Source organism: Primulina tabacum, chromosome 18 (assembly GCF_025594145.1).
Source record: "Primulina tabacum isolate GXHZ01 chromosome 18, ASM2559414v2, whole genome shotgun sequence".
NCBI classification, from domain to species: domain Eukaryota; kingdom Viridiplantae; phylum Streptophyta; class Magnoliopsida; order Lamiales; family Gesneriaceae; genus Primulina; species Primulina tabacum.
Genome location: NC_134567.1, coordinates 10431385 through 10442477, shown reverse-complemented (window position 1 = coordinate 10442477; position 11093 = coordinate 10431385). Strand labels below are relative to the sequence as shown.

The following is an 11093-nucleotide window of genomic DNA, read 5'->3' as shown; positions in this document are numbered from 1 at the left end:
TCTAAAAATGTACCATCATCAGGAACATAAATCAATATGTACCATATTCAGGAACATAATCAACATGAATCAATATAAACTGTCAATTAGACTCATGACTCCACATTTAAGACTAGGCTCAATCATAGTCTAGGGATCCCGGTTTCCAGAAGTTAGCATTCTCATATCGACCAACAGTAATAGAAAAGACTCAAGTTCTATCCACGTCGATAGGGTATCGATCACCAGTAATAGAAGAAATACCAATTCTATCCACATCGATATGGTATCGATCACAAGTAATAGAAGAAGCTCGTATTCTATCCACATCGGTATAGTATCGATCACCAGTAATAGAAAGAACTCTGATTCTATCCACATCGATATGATATCGACCATCAGTAATAGAAGAAGTTATGATTCTATCCACATCGATACGGTACCGATCACCAGTAATAGAAGAAGCTTCGATTCTATCCACATCGATATAATATCGATCATCAGTAATAGAAGAAGTTATAATTCTATCCACATCGATAGCCAAACATCCGGTGACAGACTTTGGCACAATCGCCAATACACTATCTTGTGAAATCGTGCAATGTGCCCGTGGCGATCCCACCACTATCAGGCACTTCTGAACTATAGGATGTGTTCTTGGGGAAATCAGATTTTGAGCTATAGGATGTGTTCTTGATATGTTGAGATAAGTAGAATTTAAACCGGATCGAAGAAATGCTATCGTATGCGATTGTTGTCGATTTTTCATGCTATATGTGAGGTAGAATGTACAGATTTGGTATTGACATGATATGTTAAGTGATTATAAGTTATTGAGATGAGCAGTATCTGATTTATATTGCCGGTATATCAAGATTTCACTGTCATGCCGTCGAAATGTATCGAGATTGCGTGTTGATATTCTTACGTTGAGTTAGAGATTGATTGGTATTGAAGGTTTTGAAGATTGAGATTGAGTTCATCCAACCAAACATCGAACAAAGAAAGGTATAAATCAATGTTGAACCAGGAAATACGACTCGAGTCAGATTGGACTGGAGTTTCCCTAAACCACATACTAGATTGTTTATGCTTTGAGATGTTTACATTTTGTCTATTCAATTATAGAAATGAATTTGAGATAGATGAGTCCTTGGCAGAGCAGCCAAGTTACTAGATGTTCGGTGGTATCGAATTGCATAGGAGAAGATCGATTCCTATTGTAGACGTTCGATACAGAGAGGACCGAAGTCTAGGAATAAGACGTATCGCCACCCCGATTGGGAGAGTTGGTGGGAGACTTGTTACGTCTTATTCACACCGGGATCCCTAGACTTAGATGTGATTCGAGTCAACAGTTTTATCTGTATTCACTAATGTGTCTTAAAATCATGATTCATGATCTTGATACATGGTTTATGTTTTGTATACGATCTTATGCATTGCATGTAAACATGTTTTATACTGGGATTTATTCTCACCGGAGTTTCCGGATGTTGTCGTGTTTGTATGTGTGCATGGCAACAGGTGGGACAGGATCAATACCAAGAAGAGCTTGAACTTGTGGTGATTAGCGTGGTGATCCGGGCCTAGATATGAAACTGGTGGTTTATTCCTAGACTTGTAGTGAAGAACAACAAACACTAGTTGTATGACTTGTATTTAGAATAAATTTTCAAGTGGATCATGTGTTGTAGACTTTACCTTTGATCTTGTATAATAAAGAACTTTAACTTGTTGTATGCTTGTATATATTTAGGCTAGTAATGCTATGATGTAAATATATAAGAAAATTTTTTTTAGCATACACAACTGATCCAATTAGTCCCAATGATTAAAGAAAATGAGTTAGCACCTAGGTCCCAACATGTGCATTCATCAACAAGTGAAGAAGCAAAAAATGAAGGAGAAGGGTATCAAAATTTCGGCCATCTCAGTTGCAAGGAGAGAAGAGAGAATTGCAAGGAGAGAAAGGAGAGTTTTCTTGGTTGTGCAAAAGTTGTTGTGTATTCCAAAGGCATGCCATGCCTTGGATATTGAAAAAGTAGCCTCCAAACTTTCACCTCTCATGCATGCAATTCTATTTGGGCTTGTAACAATTACAAGGCCAATGGACTTTTATTTAAATTTCTCAAACATATTTGGGACTAATTAAACCTTACTTGATTTTTACTCAAGCCCACTAGTTGAATAATTATTTCATATTGGGCTCTACAAGACCCGATATTGTTTAATTAATTCAACACTTGAATTAATTTAATTATTTGGACTCTACTAGGCCCGCTAATATTTAATTAATTCAACATTTGAATTAATTTAATTTAGTCCTTAATAATGTTTATGAAAATCACAATTTTCAAATACATGATTTGTTTAGCCACCTTTTAATTTAGGAATACTTCTTCAAATTAAAAGTTACATTCTCCTTATAGAAGTCATACTTCTATTTTTATTTGCGCTTATAAACTCCTTTAAAAGCCGTTCAACACATTGAACTATTTTACTTATTAACAGGATCTAAAAATTTAGCACTTGTGTGACCTTCAATGGTTCAATGATACAACTAGCCGTGGGTTCACATCTCAATGTGATTCGGGACTAAACATGTCCTTATATGAGCATATCCCAATTGCTCCATTCTTATTTATCAACTCCTTGATAATAAGAACATCAGAATTCAAGTCTGATAGTACCCAACCAATCATGTTAAACGCCTAGCAGCATCGCTTACATGATTCCCTAGTTATCAAATGATAGTGCCTGCAAGAACCATTCAATTATGGTTAGCGTACAGTACGGTCCTTTCAACTCATATATCCTGACCGATTCGACAACCATTGGTATATCGGGAGCTGTCAAAGAATCAATTGTATGAGTCATGTCGTAGTTGCATCGATGATGTAATCTATGAAACCCCTTTCATAATTACCAGCATACTATGATAAGAGATTTCATACTATACATGAGATCACATAGGATATCCATACCAGAAGATAAGCAGTGAATCCCCGACTACATTGCATCGACTCCTATATGTTTCGACAAAACACCCAACCTTGCCACCTGATGACCCCATGAGAGTCGATAAAAAGTCAAAGCGCAATGCTAGCACATAGAGTCTCAATGTTGACCCAGGCCATAAGGACTAATTGTGTACAACCAAAAACTAGGACGTTTCCATTCGATAAGTGAGAACCACTTGGAAAGTACTTTATGTAGGGTTGTTCAGTTCACTCTACAAGGAGCACCTATCTGCATGTTCGGACATCACAATGTCCCCTACCAATGAAACATGGTACTCACATCGCAGATACTAGTCTCGAACTCGAGCGACCTATATCCTTCTTAGCGGCGGCTGAATCGACTAGGAACTGTTTAGAATATACAGTATTCCAAATATGAGTTTTATGATACTCATTAAATGAGCATCTCATATTCTTTCTTACTATTTGTATATTCAAGGACTTTATCTATGCAAATAGCATGGGTATACAGATAAAGATGTGTCAAAATAATAATTTCAAATATTATTAAAATAAAGATTATTTATACATAGAGTTTCATTGTAATGCCCGAGAATTGTAGGTTGATAAAACGAAATTATGAAATGTTGCATGGACAGAGGACCGCACCCGCACACCAATACCTACCGCACCCGCGGTGCAAGGGCAGAAAGTTGTGTTTTGAGGGAAAAAGCCACCGCACCCGTGCTATTAAATATACCGCACCCGCGGTTGATGGACAGAGAGTTGGCTATTTTAGAGTAGGGACATCGCAACCACGGTGCCAGATAGAGCGCACCCGTGGTGCTGCTACAGTAGGGTGAACGCACCAGCGGTCGTCGATTTTGGAAAATTGGAAGGGGATGCCGTGAGGTGACCGCACCTGCGGTACTCTGTGCGAGAAATCCACATTTGATTCTTAAGTTGACACATGGCATGATATATATATACTTAGTGCATGATTCATTCCTTCCTCATTCAGCAGATCAGCAACGAAAGAATCTCCTTCAAGCTTCAAGCTTTTCCTCTTCCTCTTCAACACTTGGTTGTGACAAATCCTTGTAACCAAATTGCAATCCGAGACTAGATTTGTGTTCCTCTCATCACCAGCTTCGAAAGGATGTAAGTATGGTTCATTTTCAGCATGGTTCGAAATATATATGTGGGGAGGAATCAGATTTGATTTCTATTTGGTGTTCCCATGATTATGATGATCGTAGAATTGCAAACGAATCGAAGAACGGATATGATATGAGATTGTTTAGATTTCCAGCATATCTGTGTATGAGATTATGCAGATTTTGAGATCTTGATATATAGATTGTGATGATTATGAGTTGATGTTATGGTCCTTGTATTAGTTGATTGTTGTTTGAGTTATCGGTATCGCAAGATTACGCTGTTATGCCGTCGAATTGTATCGAGATTGATTATTGATTCATATATGGGTTGCATTGAGTGGAAGATTAATAGAATGCAAATTGATTTTGCCATTTCAGATTTGTATTGGTAATTTCGAGATCGAGACTTCGACTACGACAAAGATTGTACGACAACGAAAGGTATAATTCATGTGAATTCGGGAAGATACAACTCAAATGAGATTCGATTTGATTTTCCCAAAATCACATACTTGTTATGTTTGTACTTTATATTGATTTATATATATGTACTGAGATAGGAGAGTCATTGGTAGATACGCCAATTTTCTAAACGTTTGGTGATATCGAAGCATAGGGGAAGATTCACTCCGATTGTAGAATTCGATACAGACAGGACCGAAGTTTAGGAATAAGATATAACGCCACCCCTATTGGGAGAGTAGTTGGGAGACCTGTTACATCTTATTCACACCGGGATCCCTAGAATTTGATATGAAGTGAGTCAAAGTTATGAGTCGAATTACATTGCTTGACTTATTCTGATTATTTTTTATAGTCTATAAGATGTATTGTTGTTGATTACATCCATGATAGTATGTTCATGATTTATATTGTGTATATGCATGTATAAATGTTTTATACTGGGATTTGTTCTCACTGGAGTTTCCGGCTGTTGTTGTGTCTGTATGTGTGCATAACGACAGGTGGGACAGGATCTGGGTCGCGACAGAGATGAGAGATCGAGATAGCGTGGAGATTACGGGCATAGAAGAAGACTACTAGTGGTTTCTTACTAGACATGTACTACGTGTGGTGTGTAGTTAGTATTAAGCACTAGTTTGTATACCTTTGAAATGAAACAAGACCTGTATTTAGGTTTGTTGAAATAAAAGAGAGAAAGTTATTGTGCTTGATTTATATACATTTGATTTAATGTTAAAAGCAAAATTTTGACCCAAATTTTCTAGCAATTATCCAATTAATCCCAAAAAGAATTGAGTTAGAGCCCGGGTCCCCACATTCATTGTGAACACTCGGCCAACACTTGGCTCGACGGGCACCTACTCTAACACTTACGTAGCATAGAAACATGAAATACGTTGTGAACTCGATCCAAGTCCGGTGGTAATGCAAGACGATTGGCTCGGTCTCCAATATTATCTAGAATCTCAAATGGCCCAATGTATCGAGAACGTAAATTACCTTTCCTGCCAAATCGCATAACTCCCTTGAGATGAGCTATCTTAATAAATACATGATCACCAACCTCGAATGCTAAAGGTCGTCGTCGAACATTGGCATAAATTTTCTGTTTAGACTGAGCAGTCCTCATTCTTTCTTGGATCAATGCCACAACATCTGTTGTTTGTTGAACAAAATCCGGGCCCAACATCTTCCTTTCACCTACCTATTCCTAAAACAAAGGAGATCGGCACTTTCTTCCATATAAAACTTCATAAGGTGCCATGCCTATAGAAGACTGGTAGTTGTTATTATACGTGAACTCCACCAAAGGCAACTTGGAATCCCAACTTCCCGGGAAATCAATCATACAAGCCCGTAGCATATATTCAAGAATTTGGATAACCCGTTCTGATTGACCGTCTCTTTAAGGATGGTAGGCGATACTAAAAGCCAATTTCGTTCCAAAGGCTTGATGTAAAATCTTCCAGAACTCAGATGTAAACCTTGGATCACGATCTGAAACTATCGATACCGGTATTCCATGAAGTCTCAAAATTTCCTGAATATAAGCCTCAACATATTGATTCATAGAATACGTCGTCTTGACAGGAAGAAAATGAGATGACTTGGTCAATCGATCCACGATCACTCAAATAGAATTGAAACCCTTCTGCGTCCTTGGCAACCCAACAACAAAATCCATAGTTATGTGCTCCCACCTCTATTGCGGTATGGGCAAGGATTGCAACAATCCCGCCGGTCTCTGGTGCTCAATCTTAACCTGCTGACAAATTAGACATTCAGAAACAAATAACATGATATCTTTCTTCATACCTGGCCACCAGTAAAGACGTCGAAGATCTTGGTACATCTTGGTACTACCAGGGTATACAGAATATGTCGATGTATGAGCTTCAAGAAGTACATCTTTTCGAATGTCATCATTCATAGGAACACTTATCTTACCTCAAAAGGTCAATAAACCATCACAATTCAACCCAAATTCAGAAACTCCTGTAAGATCACTTTTCCTCTTCAATTATAATAACTGAGTGTCCAGCTGTTGTTCCTTAAAAATTCGATCAAATAAGGTTGAGTGGAGAACATGTGCAGATAACCAAGCCACTGTACCTGGAGGTACCAAAGGGATCTCATTACTTTGCAAATCCAACAACAAAGGTTTAGAAATCATAGATCCTAATAAAGAACTCGACTTGCGACTCAAAGCATCCGCAACCACATTAGCTTTACCAGGATGATAGCTAATGGTGCAATCATAGTCCTTCACAAGTTCCAACCATCTCTGCTGCCGCATATTCAATTCCTTCTGCGAAACCAAGTAACTCAAACTTTTATTATCCGTAAATATTTTACATTTCTCATCATAGAGATAATGCTGTCAAATCTTAAAGGCAAACACCACAGCGGCCAGCTCCAAGTCATGAGTGGGATAATTCTTCTCGTATTCCTTCAACTGACGAGAAGCATATGCTATCAATTTCCCACGCTGCATCAATACGGCACCAAAACCCTGCTTTGAAGCATCTGTATACACAACAAAATCTTCAGTACCACAAGGAAGTACTAAAACAGGGGCAGAAGTCAACTTATCTTTCAATGTTTGAAATGATTGTTGGCATTCTATGGTCCATTCAAACTTGGTAGCCTTTCATGTCAAACTCGTCAATGGCAATGCTATTTTCAAAAAATCCGCTATGTATCTTCTGTAATATCCTGCCAAACCAAGAAAAATTCTTATATCTGACACTGTCTTTGGAATGGACCATTACAATGTGGCCCAAAAATGCCACCTGCTCCAACATAACTCACATTTCTTTAAATTGGCATACAATTGCTTATCTCTTAACATCTGCAACACAATCCTCAAATGCTCACGAGGAAGTTCTCGTGTCTTTGAGTAGATCAATATGTCATCAATAAAAACAATGACAAAACTATCCAAATACGGCTTAAAGACACGATTCATTAAATCCATGAAAACTGAAGGAGCATTGGTTAGTCCAAACAACATCACCAAAAATTTATAATGGCCATACCTCGTTCTGAAAGCAGTCTTTGGTATGTCCTCCGTTTTTACCTTCAATTGATGATATCTGGATCGAAAATCGATTTTCGAAAATATGGTGGCTCCTTGCAATTGATCAAACAGGTTATCAATAAGTGGCAAATGATATTTGTTCTTAACAGTTGCATTGTTGAGTTCTCGATAATCAATGCATAATCTCAACGATCCATCCTTCTTTTTCACAAAATAACACCAGAGCTCCCCACGCCGATGAACTAGGACGGATAAAACCTTTATCTAATAGCTCCTGTAATTGATTCTTCAGTTTTTTCATCTCAATCGGAGCCATTATGTATGGAGCTTTAGAGATTGGAGCTGTACCTGGAATTAAATCAATAACAAATTCCACCTCTCGGTCAGGTGGTAATTCAGGCACATCATCTGCAAATACATCAGGATACTCTTGAACCACATCAATATCTTGTAATTGCATATTACATTCCTTGCGCACGTCCAACACTGAAGCAAGAAAACCAATACAACCTTTTGCAACAGTTTAGTAGCTTGTAGACAAGAAATAATAGGAATATTCATCGAAGAGCCTAGACCAACAAATACATCATTCTCATGATCATCTGCTAAAAACTTCACTGTCTTGCCCACACAGTCACCGCATGATAAGCATATAACAAATCCATACCCAATATAACATCAAATGCTACCATCAGAATAACAATAAGATCATCAAACAATAATCTCGTACTCATTAGAACAGGACAAGCCTTAAGGATACTAGTAGGACAAATTTCATTTCTAGAGGGCAACACAATATTGAAGTGTAATGCCATAACAGTAGGTTCAACAGATAAAAAATGCATGAACACTTCAGATATAAAAGAGTGTGTCGCACCAGTATCGATTAATGTAAATGCTTTCTTGTCGAAGATTAAAATATTACCTGATATCACTGAAGAATAAGGATTAGCACTTTCTTTGGTCATTACAAAAATTCTTCCTTAAACTCTTCCTTAATTCGAAGAAAGATGACACTTCTGTGTTGTGTGCCCCATTTCCTTGCATCTATAACATCGACCACTACCAACCAAACATTCACCTTTGTGTGGCTTGCCACACTTAGGACACACCGGTTGCTCCGTATATGAAGAAGGTAAAGAAGGCTTATTGCGTTGCTCCATTTTGCCTTTTCCTTTGTGGCCACCACGCACAATAGTACTTGTCCCTTGCCCTCTAGCTTGAAAAGCTTGCCTCCTCAACTGCCGTTCCTTCTCAATCTCTTGTTCATCATGCTCGGCAAGTAAGGTTCTCTCAACAATATCTTGGTAGGTGATCAACTTTGACATATGGACATCTCTTCGAATTTCTGACTTCAAACCACGAAGGAAGTGTTCTCCCTTATCTTTGTTGTTTTCAGAAATAAAGGGAACAAAGAAACATCCTTCTTTGAACTTCAAAGTATACTCAGCGACAGACATAGCATCTTGCCTCAATTCAAGAAATTCCTTCACTTTCTTGGCTTTGACTTCCTTTGAAAAATATTTGGCATAGAATAATTCCTTGAACTCGTCCCACTTTAATTCTCGAACATTAACTGTGACCTTGGTGGATTCCCACCAGATACGAGCCGCTTTGACCAACATAAACACAGCACAACTTACCTTGTCTTGGTCGGCAAACTTCAAGTAATCGAATATGGCCTCCAATGATTTGATCCATTCAAGAGCCACTAATGGATCAGGGCCACCAATAAAATCAGGAGGGTTCATACGTCTGAAACGATCATATGCACCATCATCAAAACTTTCAGTTGTGCCTTGGCCTCTTCCACGACCACGACCCTGGGTCGAGGTGTGCATGCTCAATAGCTATTGAATCTGTTTGCTATGAACCTTCACTTGTTCTTGCAATAACTTACTGAATTCATTTACAACCTTGGCAGTCTTATCAGTAGGAGGGGTCCTATCATCCCCTCCAATACTTTATCTCTTGGGAGGCATATCCTACACATATGCTAACTTTAACATAGATAGGAAGAAAGAATACATCAATGGCAATGAAATAGAATCAACTCTCAACGTTAAAATCAATAGATGCAGGATCGAAAACATACCAGATTGTCCTAGGTAGAAGAAGCCATATATGGTGCGAAGAACTTTTGCTCTAATACAAATTGAATCAACCCACTCCCTTGGCAATAATATTTTAAAACTAATAACATATGCGGAAGTCTTATCATTTAAAAGGGAAAGAACAATATACCATTTAACATCATAAACATTTTCAAAACTAGTATACATAAACATTCACCTTTGAATCAACCAAAACAAAGCCAAAAGCCAACATAAATTTTTCTCATCATTCATTTTCAAAATACAAAATTATCAACACTTCCAATGTTCAATGTACCTCAAAATAAAAGTTTCATGACAAAATTCAAAAGTTTCCCTTCTTTGCTATATGACTTCTTCCTCCTGGACAATCCATTTTTCATTCCTTTTTATTACCTGCATCACATGACATTAACTGGAATGAGATAAAACTCAGTAAGTAGAAAGCTATACATAACAAGTACATATACATGGCTTGGCTTGAAACATAGCTATAGCAATGGCAATGAACAATAAATAATACCATCTTTAATGAACAATAGATAACAAATCAATATAGATGGTATTTCATGGCATGAATTAAAAGAAAGGAAATGATAATTCAGTGACCTGTGACCTGTGGATAATATCTCTTTGATATAAATATATATCAAAACTGTGAGAGATACTCATAATCATGAAATTGGCCAATGACATGCATGAATTAACTATCATTTCCTTGGCTTGATCATAGGAAATTTCATTGAGGCAATTCAACAAATACTTGGTAGGAAACAATAGAGTACTAGCTCCTTATCAATGAATTCAATGGTATTCTTGGTTCAATCAACAAATAACAATACATACATCAATAATATAACAATGGAAGGAGCTAGACATCAATAAACATGGCTTATATACATATATATCATGTGAGCATTTGAAAAGAAGCTTCTACTTACAACCAACAATCACTATGATGGCTATGATGACCTTGAATGAATCATCCAACAATAATCACAATAATAGCCATAAATCATCACCAATAATCATAGGAATCAACCAAGCCATCAACTACCTTCAACTTCTGTAAGGATAGTGTATAGTATTATCGTAAATCTTATGTTGATTATCGATAATTTATGAAATTGTCATGTGATTACGTATATGATGTATATTATGACAATGAAAGTGAGAAAATAGGTGGTGAGGATGAAAGATTGTATTAGAAAGTGATTTGTGCTTGAAAAGTGTGCTGAACCGCGACAGAAAAGTGACACATGTTACGGTTTTTGGCATAATCATCTGAGTATTAGTCCAAATGGTATGAGACCAATTCCATTAGAAAACTATACATAGTACTAAAACTTTCATTTTTTGAGTTTTATCCAAATCTGTAATGCCCTAGATTGTA

At 37.3% G+C, this 11093-nt stretch overlaps 2 protein-coding genes across 2 annotated transcripts; both read right to left on the bottom strand.

Annotated features, from left to right (window-relative positions):
* Positions 1–7779: 7779 nt before the first annotated feature.
* Positions 7780–8575, bottom strand: LOC142532290 (uncharacterized). Its single transcript, XM_075638610.1, has 2 exons — positions 8275–8575; positions 7780–8093 (listed from the first exon to the last, which is right to left on the bottom strand). The coding sequence occupies exons 1-2, from the start codon at positions 8573–8575 to the stop codon at positions 7780–7782; spliced, it is 615 nt and encodes a 204-aa protein (XP_075494725.1).
* Positions 8576–8602: 27 nt separating this feature from the next.
* On the bottom strand, positions 8603–9448 carry LOC142532288 (uncharacterized). Its single transcript, XM_075638609.1, has one exon. It carries the CDS (start codon positions 9446–9448, stop codon positions 8603–8605), a length of 846 nt encoding a protein of 281 aa, XP_075494724.1.
* Positions 9449–11093: the final 1645 nt, after the last annotated feature.

Bases quoted from the DNA above. Each gene is read 5' to 3' on its own strand.
- LOC142532288 (XM_075638609.1), bottom strand. From the start codon at position 9,448: ATGCACACCTCGACCCAGGGTCGTGGTCGTGGAAGAGGCCAAGGCACA.
- LOC142532290 (XM_075638610.1), bottom strand. From the start codon at position 8,575: ATGACCAAAGAAAGTGCTAATCCTTATTCTTCAGTGATATCAGGTAAT. The intron at 8,094-8,274 runs GTATGGATTTGT...TTCTTGCTTCAG, and splicing joins AGCATTTGATGTTATATTGG to TGTTGGACGTGCGCAAGGAA.